A 26,739-nucleotide genomic window follows, 5' to 3' on the forward strand; every position below is an offset into this window, starting at 1 on the left:
ATAATGTTATAAAGAGAGACGAAAAAAAAGAAAAACGTAGTCTTTTTGCGTATTTGAAAATTTCTTTTAATTGAGTTTACGTGCAAACTATTGCAAATGTCCACTTCAATTCAATTGTACAATGTCACTGTCAAGTTTTCACAGCACTTTTGACCATAATTCAATGGTATTTCGCGAAAAATCTCGTCTCACGAGCGAACGCCGTTGATGCCATTGATATGATTTGGAAGATCTCATTTATTAGTCCTATACATAAGTCCGGATCCAGATGTGATGTATCCAACTACAGGCCCATCTGTATCCAATCGTCGTTGTCTAAACTATTTGAAAAAATGGTTCTAACTCAGATCACCACAGCATTTCAGAATATAATATAATATCTTCCAGGCAACATGGATTCATCTGTGGTCGATCCACCACTACCAATCTCTACTTATATACAATCTACGTTCTGGATGTAATGAACCATGGTCTCAGTACTCACACTATCTACACTGACTTCTCCAAAGCCGTTGATACAGTAGACCACGAGACCTGAATTAATAAACAAAATTGGTACGGAGTTAGAGCTAAAGCTTTAGACTGGATACGGTCTTATCTATCAGGTAGAACCCTACAGGTCCTCGTAAACGGTTATATCTCAAGTGAATATGAAGTAACGTCTGGTGTTCCTCAAGGCTCTCACCTAGGACCCATTCTCTTCATTATATATATTAATGATATTGGTGATAATTTCAGTTCTGAATATCTTATGTATGCAGACGATCTAAAAATATTCAGAAGGATAAACAGCATCGAAGATACGGTCAGTCTCCAGCGTAATATTGAGGAACTTAACAATTGGTGCAATTTAAATAAATTAAAACTAAATAAAAGTAAATGTGTTACACTGAGCCTCTCTCGCTCACACTCTCAGCATCTGCCAGCATACAGCCTTGGTCTACACCACCTAACAGAGGTTTCTTCTGGGAAGGATCTAGGTGTGATAGTCGATAATAAGCTCAATTTTATTGAGCATATAAGCAAAACAACAACAAAAGCTTTTAAAACGCTTGGATTTATACTAAGAACAGGTACAGAGTTCAGCGATGTACATACAATTCTATATTTTTTCAATTCCCTCGTTCGTCCGATCCTGGAATACTGCAGCATCATATGGTCACCTCACACCCAGATACTAGTCGACAGGGTGGAAAAAATTCAAAGAAAATTCTGTAAATTTATTGCATACTACATGTACACCCGGGGTTCGCTGATGAGCATAGGAGATGTCTACAAGCAATTTAACATCGTCAATCTACTTAACCGTAGACAAGCTGCTGATCTGACATTTTTCTATAAAGTAATTAACGGATTAAAAATGTCGCCTGAGGTTCTTGAACAATTCCAGTTTACTGCACATAGACCAGGGCTAAGAATTGCTAGACTGTTAACCGCATCCAGAACAATTAAAAGCTATGTCTACCATGGGCCTAGAAATAGAATCATCAACCTAGTCAATGAGCACTGCTCCAACATCAACTTCCAGGATGACTCGCTGTCTACTTTCAACTCAAAGATCAACGAATTGTTAATGAATAAATAACCATAGCTCATTTATGTAATTCACTATATCACTGCTAACAACTAATGTTTCCTTATATAATTCATCATTAAAATACGGTATTAACTTATTTATTTTTGTCACTATTATAGTGCAATAATTATCTGAACGTATTTATACGCGGACTTATAACCGTCTCAGCAATTACTACGTTAAGTAATATCTATCGATATGTATATAGCCGATCGGCGTTTGTTATTGAAATAAATAAATAATAACATACCTTTTAAACTTGTACTAATTTTTTTAAATAAATAATCACGATCTGAATAAGCATAGAAAAATTTGAAAAATTGCGAATAACGAAAATAATTATGGTTCATGTACAATATTTGGGGTATAATCTTCTTTTTTTTTATTCATTTTAATTCGTTTGAGAAATATAAAGATATGGTAACACTTATTATTTGTCATCAGGGGGGTCAGGGGTTGCATAGCCTTTTGTTTTTGTGCATATAACAAAAATTGTGTAAAAAATAAAAAGCTTATTTAAAGCAAATATTAAAATAATTGATATAAAATAAATATGTAGAAAACATGTAGTGAAGTGTAAGTGTATATTAAGTATATTATAATATAATATAAATGAAAAATTAATTACAAATTGAGAAAATTGAAAGATATAATTTGTCAAATTTTCAACTTAAAATGCAAATATCTCGAAAACTATAAGTTAACGGCGGCTATAAATATATTCTTAATGTGGAGAATCTCCTCTATCAAACCATACCCCTTTTAATCCTACAATGGTGGGATGGTATACTAAAGCCGACCTTTGATCTCCAAGTGCCAATTGGTATGTTTGGTAGCAGGTTTTTTATGAACCGAAAAGTTTGTCTGAGGATTTTTACCAGATAAAAAAATTTAAATTAAATTTAAATTTAAATAGGGTAGTCTATCGTCCGATAACTCTCCTCTCGCCAGTAGTGAAGATACCTGAGGCCTTGCTACTCCCAACATTCAGTCATCACCTGAGTCTAGCAGACCGTCAGCATGTCTTCCGAATAGTGCACAGCTCCATCACAGCACTTAGTGTCATAAACGCTTAAGTAGTTCTTGGCCTAAACCAAAAGCCACCCTGCGAGAGGACGATCCTCGTAGCGTTGGACTTGTCGAAAGCTTTTGACAAAGTCAACCACACAACGCTACTTGAGGACATAGAACAATCTACGCTCCCTCCAGGACTGAAGCGGTGGACTATGAACTACTTGAGCGGTCGACATTCATCCGTACTATTTCGAGGTGTAAACTCCAAACTTAGAAGAAATTTACGGGGGGTTCCGCATGGCGGTGTGCTCTCCCCGCTACTGTTTAATTTCTGTATTTCGAAACTCCCCCAGCCACAAGAGGGAATTTCCTTGACCTCGTAGTGCAATCGATGGCATGTGCTCAAAAGTAAACGGCTATCTTCCCGACCTTTCTCGCGAAACCATCTTTACAAATTGGACGAAGGAGTGCAGACTGGATCTAGACATATCAGTCGATAGCATTAAAATTCCGACATTCAACAACCATAAAATTTTAGGCGTTACATTCGACAGCCTGTATTCCCTCACTCCTCACACGACCGCGATAACTGCCAAAGTACAGAGCCGCAACAAAATCCTCAAATCGCTTGCCGGCAGCTCTTGAGGAAAATACAAAGAAACGTTGTTGGCAACTTACAAGCGTTCTAAACTACGCTGCACCATTATGGTCGCCTGGTTGTAGTGCAACGTAGAGGACGAAGCTTCATACATGTCAAAACACTGCACTCCGGACTATAACGAGAGACCTCTTGATGTCCTTAATCGAACACCTACATAGTGAGGCCCGTATGCTTTCGGTCAAGGAACATACGGGCTTCTCTCCAAGCAGTTTCTGCTGGGATGTTTTCGTAGAAATCACCCCTGCAGTCGTCTGCTTGCAGCGGAACCGCCTCCTAGGAACATCAAGAGGTCCTTCCTTGATTACGTCGACGACATCAGACAGTACGCCAACCAAATTTCGAAAGCAATAAACTTTAGACATGCACTGACCGCCATTCACAGTGGAGCCATCAACACCTTCACCAACTCCCTCTCAGTGAATAACGTACTTGGAGTCAAACCACCACCCATCGCAGACGTAGAGCTCGAGTTGCCACGCGACTCTAGTGTGACCCTTGCGCAACTTCGTTCTGGATACTGTAGCAGGTTAAACTCCTACTGCCATCGCAGCCGGACCAGATACTGCAGCTCATCAGAGCCTGTAATCCGAATCTGCCAACTGGGTAATGGATATTCGTCAAGGCCTTCGACGACCCCTCAACGGAATATGGTGTGGAGACGAAACGAGCCACAATACAGATTCTGCTGTTGTTAACAAAGGAATCTATAGAACTGCTTGCGAAAAGTGGCGGGGAATATAGCTACGGATTCACAAAGATGAAGGCGAGGAAGTTTTAATGGAGTTCTCGAGTGACGTAGGAAACACTGAACAAAGTGAGTGTACTTCGTGGTCTGAGCTTGCAGACAGACTCTCTAAGCTATAAACTGAGTGAGCTTTTCAGACAAGCACTGACCGCCATTCAGAGTGACAACAACAACAGCTTCTTTAGCTAAGTTAACCACATGGGAGACTGACTTCATCTGATACATTAGCCATGGCCTAATGGAGAGCGTATTTGCGGACTGAGGACACCAGGGTTAATTGGTGGTGACTATTTTCCAGGAACTGATCGAATCAATATACGCCAATAACGCCAGCGACGACGTACTAACAAAGCGTTTGGAAACCTTCATAAATGCCACATCGCTGCTCATGTTGAATCACATTATGATAGTCGACGAAGTGATGCCCAGTCGCGCGCTCTTACTGGATTTGTTTAAGCGTATTGTCAGCAGCGCAACATATAAGCGCGCTGTCGGTTTGCAAAAACTACTTGCCGAGCACTTGCGGCTATTTACCAAAAAGCGTAGCGCCTACACACGTTCTTCTTCTTCGAGCTGTTGCAGCGCTTAACGCAATTCACACCGTCTACAATTTTGCAAATCATGAACTTTCTGCTCACCGAGCAGCGTGTTGTGGAGCCGAAGCGCGGTGCCGGCGAGAATGATCGCATGAGCCTGCTTGCAAAAGCTACAACAGACTTTAAAAGGTGCCAGATGAAGGGCATCAAACAAAATTAAGTACAAAATGAGAATCGGAAAGAAAGTAAGGTTCATCGTTGCAAAATTTGGCTGAAAATATCTAAATAAATATTTAACGCATTTCGGCTGATTTTGTTATTTTCGAACACCCGAGCATTTTATATTATGTTTTCTGAGTAATTATTTATGAACTGTATTTTCAGTTGTAAATATTAGTTACTTATTTTTTAAACAAAATTATCAGTATTTCGTTGTACAATACTAACAGTAGAACCAGTTCTTTTTGTTTTAACCTTTACGTCAAATTTTATATATCGAAACAATAATAAGGTAGGGCCGAGCTCAGGCTGACTACTGGGGTCACAGGTTAGCTGCGAATTGTAATACCCAGCCCCCGACCAAGAGCTGCAGGAGAGGAGCGCCCAATGTACCTCCGGCGATAAGGCGAACAGATGCCGCTTTTAAATAAACGTCCACAACCCCCACCGGGACGGCACCGAGGGAGATCCTACCCACGAGAGGAAGACAACAAAGCGAAGAGGGATCAATACAGCGATCAGCAAATAATGTGTACGGATGCCGACGAAAACCCTGGGCAAGCGCCTATCAGAATCGAGGCCAGTAAGAGTCTGATTATGGTATTTTGGAAACCCGGAACGGATTAGTTCGACAAAAGGCTGGTGAGAGCAGCATTCTACCACCACAGTAGGTAAGTGTGACATCTCACCGAAATGGCTGGCAATCTAATGCTGTTCTCATCTCCGTCTCGTTACAACCCTGGAAAGTCTTCAAGTACGTCCAATGCACGTCGCCATATTTTCTTGGCCGTACAGGTTCAGTTGAGACGAGCTCCTGATTCGTGCCCGAACCTGGCTCTGAACATAAGCTCCTATAAGGGCTTGTGTCAACCCTCGCGTGGTCTCCCTGCTTGCATAGATAACCACGGGGCTCATATAGGGCAACATTTACAACGTGCGGAGATAGTGGTTGAATAGAGCTTGAAGCGGAGACTCATCAGAACAAAATGAACCACACCGCAATAGCAACAAAAAGAACAACAAAAAAATACAACAAAATAAAGATGGACAAACTTTCCACCACTCCAAAACAACCGGACAAAGACAGAGTAAAGACAGCACCAAGAGAAACCCCGGTTGCGCAAACAGGATCTGCAAAACAAGGAGAAGGGAAAGCACCCCAGCTGCCATCAAAGAAGAATCTCGGGCCATTCAAAACTCACTGAAACAAGAGTAACCCAAATTAGACAGGCAGAAGAGGAATCCTTAGAAAAGTGCAAGAGCATCGTGCAAATAATGAAGATGGCGATGGCCAAACAGAAGAATGTCAGCATGGACGTTAAGAATGGAGCAGCACAGCGAGACGAACTCTTTGATGTAATCAAAAGTTACCATAGAAATCGGCTTATCGCTGAAATCGAGAAAAGACGTGGATTTAAGCAGGCGAATCGCGACCACCGAGCCAATAACTTCGAAGCGGCGCGTGACAAGCTATGTGGAGCCTCGAGAAACAGTGAGACCACGAAACGAAGAGGAGGGCCAGTGGAAAACAGTTTTGCCTAAACGGACGAAGAAGACCCATGTAGAAGTAGGCAAGGTGGTGGGACCACTCAAAACCACAGAAGAGAGGTAACAAGAAAAGAATATAGCTGCAAGTCAAAGAGCATATAATAGGCCCAAGCGACAATCAGAGGCAACAGCTACGCCGAGGTCCTTAAGAACATCCGTAGCAAGGTAACACTAAAAGAAGCAGATGTTAAGATTAAAGGGGTCCGCAAAACAAGAGCCGGGGCGCTACCATTAGAGCTGGAGAAGGGACAGACTGCAAAAGTCAATTTCTATGAGGCACTTAAGCACACCCTTTAAAAATCCGCAACTGTGGCCAACCTTAAACTAAAGACTACTAGAGACGTTAGAGATCTCGATTCACTTACAACAAAAAAGGAAGTCGCAGAGGCTGTAAAAGAAGTGTTATAGGACCCCATCGAAGACTTGACGACGGCACATAACACAAGAGAGCAGGTAAGGGCGTATATAACGCTTCTTCAGGATATATCTGACACACTGATGCGAAAGACTCGCATTCAAGTTGCCTGGGTTAACTGCAGGTTGCGACTTAAAGAAAACGCCAAAAGTTGCTACCGCTGCTTTGGACCAGGGCACTTGACCTGGAATTGCAAAGGTCCGACAGGAAAGGGCAAGGTACTTGCATAAAATGCGGCCAACCAAGTTAAAAGAGTGCACAAAACCCTTCAAATGCTGCCTCTGCGAAGAGATCAAGCACGAAAAAGTGGACCATATCCCGGGCTCCGGAAAATGTATGACATATATAGGAACTATCACAATAAATGAATATTCTACAGGCCAATATGCAGGTTGCTGACGCTGTACTCTCGCAAACGGCAAGTCATCGATGACAGTAAAAAAAGAAAATAAGAGGAACTACGCGAGGATGTTAACAAAAACCCCTGGGGACTTTGGTACAAAATAGTAATGAAAAAACTCGGAGTTCGAGCAAAGCCACCTGACTTGACCGCTGCCAAAATGGATCACAACAATCCACGCTCCCTCCAGGGCTGAAGCGGTGGACTATGAACTACCTGAGCATATAGATCTCTCCGATCTTTCTTGCTTCTTCTCTGCAAGGAGCCTAACACTCTCCCCCTCAAATCCACAGCGACCAATTTTTCAAACTGGACGAAGGAGTACAGACTGGATCTAAAAATTTCAGTCGGGCAACAACTCTAAAATTTTAGATGTTACATTCGAAAACTTGTGCTCCTTCACTCCTCATACGAACGCGATAACTGCCAAAGTACAGAGCCGCAACAAAATCCTCAAATCGCTTGCCGGTAGCTCTTGGGGAAAAGACAAAGAAACGTTGCTGGCAACTTACAATGCAATCGTCCGGGAAGTCTTAAACTATGATGCTCAAATATGGTGGCCTGGATGTGGTGCAACGCAGACGAAGAAGCTTCATACTTGTCAAAACACTGCACTTCGGACTATCACGGGATGCCTCTTGATGTCCCTAATAGAACACCTACATAGTGAGGCCCGTATACTTCCGGCGAGCTCTTCTCCAAGTTTCTGCTGGGATGTTTTCGTAGAAATCACCTCTGCCTTCTGCTGGAAGCGGAACCGCCTCCTAAGAACATCAAGAGGTCCTTCCTTGATTACTTCGACGACATTGGAAAGTACGCCTACCAGACTTCGGACGCAACGAACTTCAGACATGTACTGACCGCCATTTACAGTGGAGCCATCAACACCTTCACCGACTCCCTCTCAGTGAATGGCGTACATGAAGTCAAACCACAACCCATCGCAGACGTAGAGCTCGAACTGCCTCGCGAATCCAGAGTAATCCTTGCGCAACTGCGTTCTGCATATTGTAGCAGGTTAAACTCCTACTTATCCAGAATAGACATACCAAATATATGTCATGCGTGCAATGAGCCTCTGCATGACACTAACCACCTCTTTGGATGCCCAACAAGCCCCACTCAACTAACACCCATTTCCCTATGGTCCGACCCTGTCGAAACTGCTCGTTTCCTGGGCCTCCCGTTAGATGACCTCGACGACAACCAAACTAGAACTTGTCACCCAAGCGGGTGCTAGGTAACGCGGGGCAAACCTCGTTTATTATCTATCTATCTTTATTTCTTTTACTTTTTATATAATATATTTCGAGCTCTTTCTCCGAGACTTTTTACCTTAATACTTTTCAAAGCTTTATTTCTTTCTATATGAAATTTTTTAATATATCCATGTTGATCCGCCAAACACCATAATTTATTGCTACGTTTACTGCGACACCTTTTTTAAGGGGCTCTTTAAACTTTTTACTCCTGCTTCCCAAAGTCCACTCATGTGTGGAGCTCCTGGAGGATTAAAGTGCCAGTCGATGTTTTGGTGTGCTTCACTTGTTACTTGTGTGTTTAGTGATTTTATGAATTCTCCTCGGTCTTTGATTAAAAGTTCAGATGCTTCCACTGTGCCGGTGTAATTTTTTATGTCATACGGACCGACGAAATTGATTCCTTTTGCTGCGAATGGGCGGGCTAGGGTGGTACGTTCCGCTGGAAGAACTGCCATGATTAGAGTAGTTTCTCTCTTGTGTAAGACGCAAGTTTTGTACTGATGGATGATGGACTCGATGAGGGTTTTAAGCTTCGGTATCCAAAATTCCGTGTGCATGAGTCGTAAAACTAGCTGGTTGCCACCATGTAGCGTAATTTAGAGGGTAAATTGGGTGAGTAGTTTTGTTAATCGACTGCTATAGGGTAGTATAATCGGATGACGCTCGATATATGATAATGCGGGTGAATTGCTCAACCGAGGATTAACTCGCATTATTCCTTTGGGATCGAGGGTTTAGGGTCAAAATTTTACTTTTTTTGTGTATGCTGGTTTATTGGGTTAAAGCTTCATACTCCTGAAAGTGCTTTCTTTGGGTTAAAATAATTAACTTCGTGCGGGTAGTTTTGAACTCGTCTGGAGTTATGTTGTGATCAGTTGGGTGACGAATTCGAGCAGAATCTGAATAAATATGCTATGACTCGAATGGCTTTGGGTAGTGATGAAAATCGATTTAGTATATCTTCTTGTGCCGTGTTGACGAATGTCTTGATTGGCCGCAGTTCCAGTGTGGTATCGATTGATTTTCGGGTAATTGGCCAATGTTTCGGGTCGAGTTTTAGCCATTGAGGTCCGTGTCAACAGAGGTCATTGTTAACCATTTCCAGAGGTGTGCATCCGCGACTATCCAGATCTGCCGGATTGTCCTGGCTTTCGATGTGACGCCAATTTTCGGTTCCAACCATTTCTGCGATTGTGGCAACTCGATGGGATACAAAGGTTGTCCATAATCGGGCCGTAACAATTTATAAAATTGAAATGAAACAAATAATAAATTTGAAGTAATTTTTCTTGATTTAAATTTAATTAGCACGAATGCTCTCAAAAAATATATATTACATATTGTACGTACGTACCTATGTATTTATAATAAGCAATGTGCTAAACGAAATATATAAATCCTGAGAATCCAGTGGTTAATTGGGTGGGCAAATATGTATAACTAATGATTATCCAAACGGTGGTTAATTGGGTGGGTTCTATTTTATCAGGCACCATCCGGGTCGAAGGACCAAAATGTCGGGGTACTCGCCGTTGAGTTTGCCGGTGTGCCAAATAAAATGAAATGTTAATTAAATTCAACAAAATTAACCTTCAATGTATTTGGGTGTGTCGGTTGTAAATGAATACAATTTTGTGGGTTAGTTGTACAATTAAGTATTTGTGAGTGTGTTTGTTAGGGTTAATATACTTGTATATAATTCAATTTGTATGTTATTTGTAAGTATATATTTAAATATAAATATAAATTTAATATAACCTGATGTGCGTTGATATTCCCGCGTAGGTTTTAGGGATGCTGCTGTTGTTGTTGTGCTGCTAGGACGATCTGGTTTAGTGCCTTTTTGTGTCCGTCCGCTGATATGTATATTTCTGCCTGTTGATTCGTTCTTATTAGATTGATGAGCTATGTTGGTGCTGTTGAGCCTTTTGCCTTGTCCTCTAATTTGTATTTACACGAGTTTGGAGAACAGGGATGTGTTCATTTGGTATGAACATACGGTATAAGTCCGTGGTGGCTATGCAAAATATTGACTTGATTGTATTCAGTTTTGGCAGCACGGCACATTATAATCAACACCCCTATTGTGTGAGGATACTACCTTATAGCAAAACCAAGCGCCCGTTTTTGTTTACTACATATTACTACCATTCTTTATTATCTATGCATGTATTTCACATTTACGTGTCATATTGGTTTGGTCGGGGTAAACTCCTAAACTACTGAACCGATTTTAGTGAAATGGAACACTGTGTCCTGTGCGATCAAACTTAAAAGATGGAATAGTTTGTATCTCAATTTAGATAAAAAAAATATGTATTTGTAGTCTGCAAAAAAACCGGATAGTAATTATCCTTATTTAAAGTTCTATAACTTGAGTGTGAATCTTCTTAACGACGAGGGGCTTTTTTTGTGTATAAATAGAACAGTTTTGAATATATTTGTACCATCATTAAATCAATAAGTGATATAGTTGACTCGTGACAAGTGTTTAAATAAAAAATTTGTCAAGCTCGAAGCAAATGGGTGATGTCGTTAAGGGAAAAATTGTCGCTTTATCGCAGCAGAAATTGTCCGTACGTCAAATTGCTGATAAATTAGGATTCAGAAAATTATCTGTTGCCAATTTTTTAAAGAAAGTAGCAAAAAAGAGCCAACGGAGCGATAAAAGCGACGCCTGCTGAAGACCGGATGGTTAAGCGGATGTGTAGTCAGGACCGAATTAAATCTTCGGCAGACATCCGGAAGGAGGAGGAGGAGGAAATAAACTAATCTTTTGTGCATAGGAAATAGATAAATGCCGGACTTGTAGGAAAACATCCCGCAAAAAAACCGTTTATGAATGCAAAAATGCGTTAAAAACGATACCGATGGGCAAAAATTTATGAAAACTGGACTGTCGAGCACTGGAAGAATGTTATCTTTTCGGATGAAGCGAATGTCAATCTCTTTGGATCGGATAGTATCCACCATGGGAGAGGCAGATCTGGCGAAGGGACAAAACTGAATGCATACTGCCTACTGTAAGACAGTTAGTTGGTAGAATGGTATGGGGCTGCTTCACCTATGACGATACGAAAGAATTGACTCATATTTATGGTCGGGGGAACGGAGAGGTCTACATTTCAATTTTAAAGATGCATTTACTATCCGTTATCGAAGAGCAGTATTGTTTAAGAATGCACGTTATGTTTCAGGATGGTTCTGCGCCATGTCACCGATCTCACAAGGTAAGTTATGTCTTTGTTATAAATCTCAAAAGTGTTTTGTTTAAATTTTAAATCCTAAAACCAATCATTTATTCCTCATTTGTTGCAGGTAAAAGAATTTCTGGATAAAAACGGTATTGTCCAATTGGAATGGCCTATTACCCGGCCCCGACCTAAACCCAATTGAGAACCTTTGAACCGTTGTAAAGAAGCGGGTAGCTGAAAAAAGCCGAAGAACAAAACTGATCTGGAAAACATTATAATGGACACTTGGTACAACGGTATTTCGAAAGAACTAATGCAAAACCTGTTTACATCAATGCCGAGACGTATTAAAGCGGTAATTAAGGCGACAGGCAGTGCGACTAAATATTAAATATGCGAATTATAACATAATAAAACAAGTATACATATGTGTGTGTTTCTAAACAGGCATATGTTCAAAATTAAAAAAAAAGAATATTATATGCCGATAAAAAATCCATCAAAGCATTGCACAGAACAATTCATGATTTAAGCGGTAACTATAAAATTTTCGTTGATCCTTGTGGCAAAAACGTAATTTTGCAGCAGACTAGTCTTCAGAAGCCTACAGTTTCCCATTGGTTTATGTTTCGCCATGTCTATAAATAATTCTCAAAGCCAAAGTATATACAGACTAAACTGTGAGTGCCCAGCTCTAACACAAATCAAACGTCGAACTTTTGGAATCCATCAGTTACCAAACTTCAAATGTCTATCTACAAAAAGTAGAACAGAGATAAGTAGTATCATTGAGGGCACCAAATAGTTTGAACACAACAATGGAATGTGAGATTAAGATATCTTTCGATAGTGTATCAAAATTTCTTTTGTGTTTGTTTATGTTTATATATTTTGTCTCGGCATTGTCGACGATAAACATGTTTAAGGATATTTGAACATATTGCCGAGGTAATTATTTAAAATTAGTGGATTGTATGATGGTTAGGATTAACACTTAAACTAATAAATATTATTTATTCTGCGGCGCACCAACTAAGTGGCGCCCCTTGGCACCAACGTAAATATTTATATTTGAACAGTATTTATAAATTAATATTATACCAAATGAAATTGTAAGCCGTTCCGGCATCGTTGAATAACGAATATTTTATCTATTGACAACATTTTTACACCCTGAACATAATATATTATATTAAGTTTCTTTCAAACTGACCGACCAAAATCAAGGTAAAGATCTTCATAAACAGGTCTTAATTCGACTTAAAGATTATTTATATCAAACAACGTGGCTAGAAGGAACCAGTAAAACGTTTTCCGTTGGCCGTCCAGATGTAGTTATACATGCCATATATGTAGTTGCTAAAAGAAATGCGCCTGTGAATGGTATTACAGCTTCGGTGCAACCGAGGTTCACGTTTTTCTTAATATAAAGTTTTGCCAACGTCTGAAAATATTCCCCCACCTTGCATTATTGCAAATGGCGAGAGTATAAAATGTTCGTCTGCATCCGAACTTATCTCCACCTTACTTGTTTTTATATATTTTGTAAATTTAACTTTATTATATTCTTTCAGATAAGCCAAGCGAATATACCTATGCAGGATTTGAAGGAAATACAAATAGCTCAACATGTTTTGATACAAAGAAGTCCAACGATTATGTATACCTCTCCACCTACCCCTTCCGCGTCCTTTGCTACTGGTCCTCCAATTATATCACAAATACCTGTTATATTTGAACCAACTGTAAACGCTTCGTGCAATTTAGCCAAAGTGGGAAACACTTTATCAGTTGAGAATAAAGTGCCAATTACTCGAATCCAACCAAAAAAAAAAGAAGTCAAAAGGTCTGCTCATAATGCTATAGAGCGCCGTTATCGTACTTCAATAAATGACAAAATTTCAGAATTAAAAAATCTTATAATAGGAGAATCTGCAAAACTCAACAAATCTGCAGTTTTGCGCAAGTCAATTGATAAAATACGTGATCTTCAAAAGCAAAATTCTGAGATGCGTGACGAGATACTGAGACTTCAAAACGAGCTTGTAAATCGAAGCAGTTGCAATGTTAAAAATCTACTCCACTCAACCAAAATAAATAAAGTTGATAATAGAAATAAGGCATTAATAACAAATGAGTTCTCACAAAAACAAAGGATTATTACGCCTCCATGTAGTGACGAGTCAAATGCCTCACAATCTCCAACACACTCTGATATTTCTTTACCGTGTTCCCCAGTCAACGGGTCTGTTAAAAGCTTTAATTCATATAAAATGAAAAATGTTTCAACTGCTATTCGTGATATGTCTCAATCACGATTAACGTTATGCATATTTATGTTGGCTTTTATCACAATAAATCCATTTAAGATATTTTTATTCCGACCTACTGAGACTATTGGCACTCTCGGAAATTATAAAAGTATTGATGATACTCATCAGCGCCGTATTCTAAATTTCAACGATGATAGTAAGTATATGACAGTTAGTTATTAATTAGATTAAGCATTTTTTTTTTAATTTGATTACTTTTTCGGAGGGTCACTGATTCAAGAACTATAGTTCTAAAAATTTAATTATGTCTTTAATTGAACATGAAAAATATAATTCTAGAGTTTTGAAATTTTTGACAATTTTTGGCGAGAGTGCAAGCCAGGCATCTAAAAATGTGAATCGTTTTTAGGGTCCTGATGCTGTGATAATTTTAATATCAAACCACGCTATGTCAGTTGTCGACAATATCGAAAAAATAATGTAAATCGGCGAGTCCAATTAGTGTAAGCATTATTTCGATTGCCCAGGAGCTAAACAGGTTGAAACCATTGAAAGAAGGCTGGTTACAATTAAAAGAATGTATGGGTGCTACTCTCATTCTGAAGCGGATGGTTCCTGGTGATGAATCAATTACGACAATATCAATTAAAAACTGTTGGATCGTGGCTCATCTACACATAAGGTCTACAATAAGAAAGAAATTGTGTTCCACCACGTCGCATATATCGATAGTCGCTTGCCAGAAGTTCCTTATGCATCCATATAATCCAGACTTGGCACCAATGATTACTACCTGATCTTGTCTATGGCGAATGATTTCGCGGGTAAATGAGTCGGCTCAAGAGAATCTTTTTTGCAACAACTCATAAAACAAAACGGCGCATATTCGACCCAAATTGGATTATTCTAACTATGCTAAATAAAATCATTAGTTTCATGTGAAAATAATGGCTTTCTTTTTACCTATTAGACCTATTATATAGATTTTAGTTCGGAAACTATAGCTCCTATTACTGTTTTGAACATAATTGCATTTCAGTTGAAGTTTTGAAATTCATCATCGATATCAACTCAATCCGTTAAATGAAAGTATTGAAGAAACTCAACTTGTTTGTTATATTACTGTTAACAACTGTGGTAGTGCGATTGACCAGAATATCAAAAAACAAATTGTACATTAGTGTAGATTATTCCACGAAAATATTAATAGAAAATGGTAAGCGGATAAATAAGATATTTACAATATTTTTAAACTATTTTTGATCAGTTATTTTCTGCAAATCTATATACGTAGCTATAGTAGTCCGATTTAAGAAACCTTGTTAAATTAAAAAGTTTTCCTTACAAGAACTTATTTTTGTTAGTATGGATGGCAGCTATATACTTTAGTGGTTCGACATCGGCGGTTCTGACAAAGGAGCAGCTTCTTGGGGGAAAAAAATGTGTGCAAAACAAGGTTACAACAAATTGGAAAATATGTTGAACATAAAGAGAACAAAAAGTCGAAATTGGCAATACTTCAACGAAATTTTTTTTGGCAGATTGATTTGATATTGATATTCACAAATTTCAGAACATCAACCCAAATGGAGTTGCGTTGGAAACCGTAATAGGCGCTTTGAATTGTTTTTGTACAAATTTCATATATTTTCAACATTAAACTAAAGAAGACTCAGTATTATACATTCAGTTAATTTTGCTAATATATCTCATTTATTTACCGATATATACAGTATAAAGCCAAACGGAAGTTTGAAAATCGTATATGGGAGAAAGGGGCAGTATTAATTAACCCCATTATATCTATTTTTGACATTAGTACATATTGCTTGCAAAAACAGATACTCTCTGAGTTTCATTGAGTTATCTCACATACCATCAATAATATATATGGAGTAAAGTCAACCGGGTGTTTGAAAATCTTGATATAAGTTATATGGGAGATTGCGCGAGTTTTCACCCGATTTTATCCATTTTAGGCACAAAGATAGTTAGGGGAAAAACACACTCCTCTCTCAATTTGATTAATATAACTGACACATTTGCCGATATATGCGGAATAAAGTCAGCCGATAGTTTGAAAATTTTTCTATTAGGTACATGGGGGCTAAGGGAATTATTGATCCGATTCAACACATTTTTACATACAGGCATACTATTATCAGAAAAGAATTCTTTCCGAATTTCTATAAGAGATCTCACAGATTGTCCGGTGTTTTCAGTAAAAAGTTCGCAATATTCGGTACAGGGGGCTTGAGCAGTTTTAGTAGGATTTTGATTCGACACCGCCGAGCCACGCCCGCTTAGTAATTTTCAGCCCACAGATGCCCCTTTCCACCACGATGCTTTGTACAAAATAACGGGTTTGTATCTGAATTTGGAGATTACTTATAATCTTTTATATGTTTTCGCTTAACGGCATTTTGTGAGCGCGGCATGAACTTTTTCCACCTATCTGGAATACCAACCCAAATTAGGTTCAAAGAGGGCACACGTGTACTAAGTTTAATCAAGATCTCAATTTTTTTCTCAAGTTATCGCTTGCATGGGCGGACAGGCAGACAGCCACCCGGATTTTAACTCCTCTCGGCATTCTGATCATTTATATATATATTGACCCTATATCATTAGTTTTACGTTGTACAAACAACCGTTAGGTAAGCAATACTGTTATAGTTTGTAGCAACATGTTGCAAGAGTGTAAAAAAAAGAAATGGGACGACCGGTCTGCTCCTAAAATCTAAATCTATATTAACAAAACTTGCAGAAAACTACATTCCTGAACTTGATTATACATTGTGGAAATGGGGAAATCAGATAATAACTACGGTGAAATAAACTAGAACCTTACAACTTTGTAGAACGAAATATACCTTAACGAACTAACTTTTACTATAATGTGCCCGATTTGCCAAGAAAGGATAATGGAATTATCGAATCTCCAAACTTTTACAATTATTCGGTTGTTGCACGTGCTGTGACAAGTAGCCCAGTCTTGTTGGATGTTGTCAAGATCAACTTTTTCCAATTGCGGCCATAAAAAGTTGGTTATCATTGATCTATACCCCTCTCCATTGACAGTAACGGCGTCACCAGCTTCATTTCGAAAGAAGTATGGATCGATAGTTCCACCAGAGCAAAAACCACACCAAGTTGTCAATTTAGGTGAATGTAATGGTTGTTCATGAATAATTTGTCGATTTTCTTCGCACCATAATTGACAGTTTATTTAACGCACCACTCAGATGAAAGTGAGCTTCATCGGAGAAGATGGTTTTTTAAAAAAATCGTTATCGTTTTCAAGTTCTAAGGCAAAATCAGCAAATTCACGACGTTTACGGTGGTCTAATGGCTTTAGTTCTTGAGTGAGAACAATTTTATACGAATGCAATTCCAAATCCTAAACGTTGTTTTTGCGTATATATTTCTACAATTAAATTGTAAACAGTACTGAATACAATGAATAAAAATTACAGACATTAAATATGGCTGAAACGACACTTAGAAATCAAATCATTCCTATTGGAAAACTAGATACATATAATGATTGTCGGTATTCAAGTGGACTATATGCCGAGTATATCGGCATACTTTAGTTTAATGCCAAATGACAATGATCTAGACACCATATAACGGGTGTTATATTCGAGGTATAGAACTTTAAGTTGGCATTACTGTTGAAGGTGGCGACCGATTTAACAGCTGTCAATTGATTTATTCTCAGTTTGGTTTGGCAATTCATCATGAATAGCAGGGATAATGGGATGCCCAACTCTTTCCAGTGTGAGAGCGCCTCAAGCGTTTTTTATAACATTTTCCATTGTAGCCAGATCGGACACAATAATAATTTTTGGGAATTTAAATTAAAATATCCAACATTTATTAAGATTAAATATTATTATACATGTATCCGTTAAACATATGCAGCAATTATATAAACCCTTTTTTTGGTATTTTGTAATATATTACAACAATTGATTTTTTAACTTTTAATACTTTATCAAAATATTAACTCTCAATTAATAAATGATTTTTATAATTTTCAATCGAAAATTAATACAACTAAGCATGGCATTACAAAAGAATTCATCACAGACATTTCAATTTCGCGTTTTCTTTTACTTTCATTGTTTTCCAATTTTTGTTAGTGATCTTCAATAGCAGCAACAAAACTCTCTGTTCACATATTTTTCTGTAGGTTTTCAATCTGGCCGTCCCTATTTTTCCAATTGCTAAACGTCAGACCTCCTGAACTTTGACAGTTGCCTGAGTTCAGGAGGTTTTGACGTTTAGCTGTTGCGCTTTCGATTCCAGTGAGAGATGAACTGGACATCTCTTTATCTCTGATGAATAGACTCACGCCTGAACAACGCTTGCAAATAGTGCAATTTTATTTCGAAAACAAGTAAGCAAGCGCTAAGTTCGGATGTAACCAAACATTTTATACTCTCGCAAAGTCAACTCGTTTTAGATTTCTTTGTGGATCTTACCGCCTTGTTCTTTGTTGACCGATATTTTCGGTAAAGAGTCAACTATAGTCACTGGGGTCCATATATTCAGTACCCCCCTAATTTTTGGTCACAAGGTGGCATACTTTAAACGTATTATTCACGCAAAGTTTTACGCCGATATAATAATTGTTGCTTGATTTGCATACTGGAAAGTGCAAACATCAGATGGAATTTAAAAAGCTGTTATATGGGAAATAGGCGTGGTTGTAATCCGATTTCCCCCATTTTATAACTGTAAGATAAAAATAGGAGAAGAACATTATGTACCGAATTTGGTTTAATTCGGTTAAGCAGATCCCAAGATATGGGTTTGCACTTAAAAGTGGGCGGTGCCACGCCCACTATTTAATTTTGAACGTGGTTCCTATAAAGTCATCTCATATCATCGCAGAGCTAAAATTTAATACCCCTGACATGTTTAGTGCTTGATTTATCGCGATTTTAGTAATTTTTACCAGTACCGTTATATGGGGAGTGGATGGGGTTGTCACCCAATTTCACCCATTTTCACACCGTCGTTAGAGATGCTAAAAACATTTGTTCCCAGTGAACTTTGTTATTATAGCTTTAGTGGTATAGGAGATATGCACATTAAGCTTATTAGAAGGTGGGACCACGCCCACTTAAAAAAAAAAAATTTAACTGCAGATGACCCTCTCTAATGTGATCCTGTATACCAAATAAGAGTCTTGTATCTTATTGTGGAGCTTAATTATGGCAATTTATTTGTTTTTGATTAATGGCGTTTTGTGGGCGTAGCAGTGATCCGATTACCAACCGTCTTACGGTACCAAGAAATATGTGCACCAAGTTTCATAAAGATATCTCACTTTTTACTCAAGTTACAGCTTGCACGGGCGGACGGACGGACAGACAGTCACTCGGATTTCAACTCGTCTCATCATCCTAATCATTTATATATACATAACCCTATATCTAACTCGATTAGTTTTAGGTGATACAAACAACCGTTAGGTGAACAAAACTATTATACTCTGTAGCAACAAGTTGCGAGAGTTTAATAATGGTTCTGTGCGGAATACGTATCGCGCACTACATTCATTTTATCGTCGAGCGCACTTCCGGTTGAATGGCTACGTCAACAAACAAAACTGTATGTCGAAACACCGTTACATCCAGAAAAACTGACTGTTTGATGTGCTTTATGGGCTGGAGGAACATCAGCCAATGGTGATCGGTATAGAGCCATGATTACTAACTTTTTCATTCCTGAATTGAACAACCATGATGTCCAGGAGCTGTAGTTCCAACAATTCGGCGCAACATGTCACACAGCTCGTGCCACAATCGATTTATTGAAAGACACGTTTGATGACCGCCTAATTTCACGTTTTGGTACTGTGATTTGGCCTCCAAGATCTTGTGATTTAACACCGCTATACTACTTTCTGTGGGGTTCGCCGTGTTATTGCCGATATACGTCCACAAATGTTGGAAAACTCATCGAAAATTGGACTTCCAGATTGGACTACATCCGAACCAGCCGTGGTGCTCATGTGCCAGAAATCATATTTAAAATGTAATGCCACAAGATTATCTTTCGGATAAATAAAATTCAAGTTAATCGAATAATCCATCGTTGTTTGATTATTATTTAAAGCTCTATACCTCAAAAAAAAAACACTACATTATGTGTAATCGCATATAAATAGCCGGTCATGAGAATTATATATATTTCTTTTGAATAATAACATATCTTGTAGTTTATAATGTTTACTATAATATAATTTATTTCTTATTTTTTACGCAGATTCAAATAATGATTTTATTTGGAAAACCTTTTGGAGCCCTTTATTCCTCTGGATTATTAACTTGATGGTCATGTTGGTCTGCTTCGTAAAATTGATTAGTTATGTGGATCCATTAGGAAATACGACTTCTGTGGAATTCAAAATGCGAAAGGAATGTGGAGATAAACTTTTTAAAAAGGTAGAATATGGAAATAAATAGTTTATATACATTCTGATCAAATTTGACCCGGACAAATAACTACGTTTTCGCTAATTTTATTAAGCCTTTTTATCACCTTCAAAGTAGGATCCTGAGCCAATACAAATATACCATCGCTGAGTCAAATTTTCCATACACTTATTATAAGCTTCGGCTGGAATGACCTTCAGTAACTTTAGCGAATTTTGGTTTTTTCGGTTTCAGCTCATTTTTAAAGTCTTTTCGCTAGATTGTTGAACAGTTTCGACGTCAAACCCATGTCTTGTCACCAGCAATGATGCGTTTGATGAATGTAGGGTCCTCAGCTACGCTGTCAAACATCGCTTTTCGATATCTACATTTGTTGAGTTGATCGGTAAAAGATGTTGAGATTCTCTGCTATATCTCTGATGCCACGACGATTTTCAAGCATTTTTTTCAATATTATCGTCATTAAGATGCATGGACGACTCGCGTGAGGCAAGTTTTCGATGGCCTGAACTGAATTATTTGTGCCACGTAAATGCTTGTATTCGTGCAGACGCCTTCTGCAACATTTTCAATGATTCCGCAGACCTGATTCCATTTTATACACAAAATTTTAAGCAAACTCGTTTAATTTTTCATGGTAAAAAGGCAAACTGTACACATACTAAATGACAATCTTAAAAAAAAATTATATATTCGGTTTGTGCGCGTAGTTTAAATAGACTAGTCCGGGTCAAATTTGATCATATGGTAATAACATTCTTAAACTTAGGGCTATATGGACGATGCTTATTTGGAGTACATGTCTTGCTTTAAAAGTCTTGGAGTAACGTTGCCGACGACCACGTTTGACTTTATTATCTTGACAACCTGGCAATTTATCCGCATATTTATTTGTTATCTAAAGATTAACTACAAATATAAAAAATATGTTTCAATATTACGCAAAAATGAACACAGTCATTCAAATAGTACAACGGCGAAGAACTTGGCCATTTTCTTCAACAGGCTGAATCAGTTGCATTTAACAACTGAAAGCAATCCCCAACATGGTCTGACGTTATCATTATATGCATTAGATATGGCCCAGTTATCTCACGATACCCTCACAAATGAAGAGTTGGTTGACATATACTTAATAACGGCTTTACTGGTAAAACAAAACTATCCCAGATCATTGAAGTTATTTGTACGATATTGTATTAAAAAGGGGAAACAAGAATGGTTTAAGTCTGCGCGAAAATCGAGTCAATATAAGTGGATATTTACTCCATTCGGAACGCAATTTGTAATTGATCATGAATTTGATTTAAACAACAACTTGCAATCAAATAATATGTTTATACAATTGTCGAACAGTGCGAATCCTCTAACGTATTTATTAAAGGTATAACATTAAAATTATATGACTTCCATTTCTGGTTTATTTTTATTTTTCTACCATTTACAGCATTATCAAGAATATTTGATTCATCAAGCTATTCGATGTCTGGTTGGATCCATCCAAATTTCTAATAAAAATAGAACAAATCTTAAGGCATATGATATAGGAGATAATACTGTGGCTAGTAATGCATTGACTTTTGTTTCTTTACTGCGGGATTCCTTTTCCTCTGACTACAGTAATGAAAATATTGAGTGGTGGGTTAACATCCTTGAAGTTTCTGTTTATTGGCTATTGGGCGAAGATACAAAAGCCGAAACATCATATCAACGTGCGAAAGTTTTACCGAAGGAACTAGAGACAAGTAATGACAAACTACCACAGGCTTTACACTTAGCATTGGAAGCAAAATTTTTATCACTGCAGTAAGTAAAGAGAAGAATACTGAAGGAATACTTGTATATGTAAAATTTTTATAAAATTTATACTGAATGGCTAATATGTGATTAAATATTACCAAATTAAGTCAAAACAGTCAGAAAGGTTGCGCGGAAGACTTAATAAGTGTGTTGAACGCTCACTTACTATAACCCAAGAATTAGGTTATAGAAAATAAATCATTCATTATTTATCATAAGAGTGGTCTGCGAGACTAAGCTCCTCAGAAAACCTATACTCATGTCATATGGTGAGTGTAAAATCCTCCACGAAGACTTCTTAACAAGTAAAAAAGTACCAAATACGAACATAGCTTCGAAGAAAAATCTATGATTTCTGAAAATTTAAAACTACATAAATCAATTGCACCTACTTCACATCGGAGTAAAGTTGCCAGAAATGCAAATTCAGGAGGCAAGTAAAAGCATCCATCTCAAGGTGCCCGCATGTGACAGTGGTTATGAACAATGGCCGTCCTTCCGGGACATGTTTAAAGCCGTTTACATAAGCCCATCCGCAATTATCTCATGCACATAAATTGTATCACCTCCGATACACAACTAAAGGTCAAGCATGCATAATTATTTTCCCTTTTTTTTAATATTATATATACAGTCGTATATGTATTTAATTTAAACAATTCAGAATATCAAATATATACATATATATGTAAACAGTAAAATTTTTATTCAAAAACTCCGAAAAATTAGCCGTTGGGTACCTCATCTCCCTTGACGTCTTTAAACACAAAGACAAGCGTTCTTGCCGTGGACAGCATAACTCATTATTGGTTCATCTTAAATAAAAATAATAAAAAAATATTTAGTTCATACATGGATAAAACTCGTTAATGGATTAAGGAAAAACAATTTAAATTTGAATTTTGAACAAAAAAAAATTCTTTGGTCGAATTTCCGCCATGTATTTGCTCGAAAAAATTAGTTTAATAAAAAATTCTTTCGTTCAGTGATTAGATAATGTTATTTCTAACGGTTGTTTGTTTCACCTAAAACTAATCGAGTTAGATATAGGGTTATCTATATATAAATGATCAGTCTGTCCGTCCGCCCGTCCGTCCGTGCAAGCCGTAACTTAAGTAAAAATTGCGATATCTTTATGAAACTTGGTACACATGTTTCTTGGTACCGTAAGACGACTGGTATTGCAGATGGGCGTAATCGGACCACTTCCACGCCCACAAAACACCATTAATCAAAAACAAATAAATTGCCATACCTATGCTACACAATAAGATACAAGACTGTTATTTGATACACAGGATCACATTAGGAAGAGGCCTCTGTGTTTTTTTTAATAAGTGGGCGTGGTCCCGCCCCCTAATAGGTCTAATGTGCATATCTCCTAAACCGCTAAAGCTATAATAACTAAATTCCCTGGGAACAAATCCTTTTGCACCTCTATGTGAAAATGGGTGAAATCGAGTGACAACGGCGCCCACTCCTAATATTACGGTACTGTTAAAAACTACTAAAAGCGCGATAAATCAAGCACTAAACACGCCAGATACATTAAATTTAACTCTGGGATGGTATGAGATGACTTTATAGGAATGGACTTCAAAATTAGACAGTGGGAGTGGCACCGCCCACTTTTAGGTGAAAACTATATCTTGGGATCTGCTTAACCGATTTTAATTAAATTTGGTACATAACAATCTTCTCATATTTCTATGTTATAGTGCGAAAATGGGCGAAATCGGATTACAACCACGCCTATTTCCCATATAACACCATTTTCAATTCCATCTCATTCTTTCACTTTCCCAATGCAAATCAAGCAACAATGATTGTATCGGGATAAAACTTCTAAAAATTGTTTAAATCGAACCAAAACTGTTCAAGCCGCTAGGTACTGAATATGTGGACCCCAGTGCCTATATAACTTTTTACCGAAAATATCGGTCAATGTGAAGAATATATATTTTATATGATAAAATAAATAAATGAAACCTTCGATAATAGTATGTTTTGTGTCAAAAATGGGTTGAATCGGTTCAATACTTCCTTTAATATAAAATTTTGACAACACCTAAAGTAATTTCCCGGCTTTGATCCTTGCAAGTTGCGAGAGTATAAAATGTTCGGTTACACCCGAACTTAGAACATCCTTACTTGTTTCTACTTAGTTCGTTTAATTAAATTTTAAAACGTTTATACAGTAGTTTTCCTAAAAACAAATCCAAATCTTTCTAGTCACACTAGCTGTGCAGCTAAACCTATCTGTTAGCATTAAATTTTCTGATCTATCATCATCGTACGCTCTAGTAAGTAATCATCACAATTTAAGGAATTTTGACAGATGTACATGTTGAGTTAAAAAAAAACCTGATATCGTGCGAAAAAAGAATCTGCATAAATGGCCAATGTCAATTAATCGGTCAGAATCTACCATATTGCTTACAAATGTATTTATACAATACATCAAACAAAATGCTAAATGGAATTCAGGTGAATTGTAAAATATTGGGAGTTTATTATGCTGTAACACATATATTTCTTACTTAGGTTAAAAGATAATTTTATAGTTATTGAGTGGGTAGGAAAAAATAAGAACAATGTTATTGCAGCTTTCACGTATCAAATATTCACTGAAATATGTTTAATAAACTCACTGTTCGCATTCTGAAACAACAATAACGTCATCAGTGAAATAACACAATATTGTTTTTTAGTAATATTTCGTTATATTGGGCTTAAATTGTAGTGTTGTATACAAATAATACAATATTCTTTATTTTGCAGGTATAGTGGAGGCTTTTACAAACGTGATTCACAGTGTATTATAGATGTCTGCAATCGATCGAGTAACTGTCTTCAAGAATCTTTAACATTTAATAAAATTACAACTGTGAAAAAAATTAAATTGGTAAGTTTTTTTACAGCTGTTTGAATTGTTATAGCGGAAGCGGTAGGTCTTAGGAACAATTGTTTTTATTAGGAAATTTTTGTCTAAAATGTTTGACATCTGACCTCGATGAGGAGTTTTAGTATGTTATTTTTAATCATGTCTTGAACATATTCACTAACTTTCAGCTTGTTGTAAATTAATATAACTTCACATGTATATTCTGTCTAATTTGATCGGACTATAATGGACTCAAATAAAAAAAGTGTATGTGTATTTTGTGAATAATTTTAAAACAACCACTTGATAATGTGCTTTTTTATAAAACAAGTTAATAGAGCTAAGATTAAATATCTTATCCGATCAAATTAGACAGAATATACATGTGAAGTTATATTAATTTACAACAAGCTTTTTTTTATATTCTTTTAAAAACGATTATATAATTTACAAGATTTTTCCTTCATTTCATTCATTTCAAAGTGAAAAAATATGCAATACGTTTTGCATAAAGTTTATAGAAAAGCTTACCTATAATTGGTTTCAATATATTTTATTATTTATTCGTTAATAAAGAAATCGTTTCTTGAATCTCAATGTCTGGCGGCGTGCAAGATTATTCTGCGTAAAATTGTTTCAAATCTAAAAACCCAAAAAGTATATTATTAGTAAGGGTAAATATAGGTAATGATCGAAAGACTAATTAAAATTTTGATATAAAAAAAATGACGGCTTCCCCAAAAAAGTCGTTAATTTTTGTGAAAAAATGTGGCTTGAAAAATTGGTATTATGATCAAAAATCTTTTTTTCTATCAACATCTTTCAAATATGTCTAAGAAAGTCGTGTGAAAATTTCATGTCGATCGGTCCATCAGTTGTTTTTTTGGAGCCGATTTTACTCAGAAAAAAATTCTTACAAATACACTCATATCTCCGAAACTTTTTACCGGATCATCTTCAGATATTCGGAGAAAATTCTTAATGTACATTCGTGTATATGCAGATAAAAAAATCGCTGAATGTAATAAGTCGTAGGAAATATGATAAAAAAATATCGAAGTCGAAATAAACAATGATAACTTTCTAAAAACGGAGCGTCTGAAAACGGATTGAAAAAAAGTGCATTAGAAAAGAGACCAGAATTAAACTTAACTCGAGTTAGACTTAACTCGACTAATAATTTATATTGCCACCTATTTGCATGTGCATATTTGCTCCATTTCACATGTCAACATTTATTGCCATAGTATACCTAACACTTTTGTTCATTCCTGTTTGCATTTCTTTTGCGTAATTCCAATGTGTGTCTATGAAGGCGTTACATCGATTATAGTCATGTTCCCAGTATTCGACACAATTTTTTTCCTTTTATTCCATGAAGGCAAATACTTATTTCCAATGCAGTATGCTTTTCTTATATTATAAATATACATAATCCATATATACATATTATCTTCATCTGTGTGAGTATTAAAAAGAAAACTGTGTATTGCCCTGCCAGCCACGGCTAACCACGTTCCCCAAAAGTTCCAGCACAATTACACATTTTTGAACCAATTTTCCAAACAAACAAAACTTGCTTTCTATTTTCTTGATCTTGATCTTATTGAGTGTGAATGAGTAGACATATTTCTCAATAGTGCCAATAGAAAAATCCCAAAAAGGGAAATTAAAATACAAGTGAAAAATGGGAGTCATTCGTCTTCAAAGGGAAAAGGTAAGTTGACAACATTTTGTGTAATTTATTTAATTAATTTTTT

General features: G+C 37.0%; 1 protein-coding gene and 1 long non-coding RNA gene across 2 annotated transcripts in view; one reads left to right on the top strand and one right to left on the bottom strand.

The window, feature by feature from the left end:
- Positions 1-26,739, top strand: part of SREBP (Sterol regulatory element binding protein) — a 46,002-nt gene that overhangs the window by 11,447 nt on the left and 7,816 nt on the right. The window contains exons 3-7 of the mRNA XM_014240523.3: positions 13,145-14,039; positions 20,126-20,304; positions 21,065-21,679; positions 21,743-22,101; positions 24,877-25,000. Coding sequence (XP_014095998.3) covers positions 13,145-14,039; positions 20,126-20,304; positions 21,065-21,679; positions 21,743-22,101; positions 24,877-25,000 — 2,172 coding nt within the window. The remainder of the gene's footprint in view (positions 1-13,144; positions 14,040-20,125; positions 20,305-21,064; positions 21,680-21,742; positions 22,102-24,876; positions 25,001-26,739) is intronic.
- Positions 22,437-26,486, bottom strand: LOC118682541 (uncharacterized). Its single transcript, XR_004978361.2, has 3 exons — positions 25,897-26,486; positions 25,511-25,621; positions 22,437-22,910 (listed from the first exon to the last, which is right to left on the bottom strand). It is a non-coding gene; the product is annotated as an uncharacterized lncRNA (long non-coding RNA).

This window comes from Bactrocera oleae, chromosome 6 (assembly GCF_042242935.1).
Source record: "Bactrocera oleae isolate idBacOlea1 chromosome 6, idBacOlea1, whole genome shotgun sequence".
In the NCBI taxonomy this organism is placed as follows: Eukaryota; Metazoa; Arthropoda; class Insecta; order Diptera; family Tephritidae; genus Bactrocera; species Bactrocera oleae.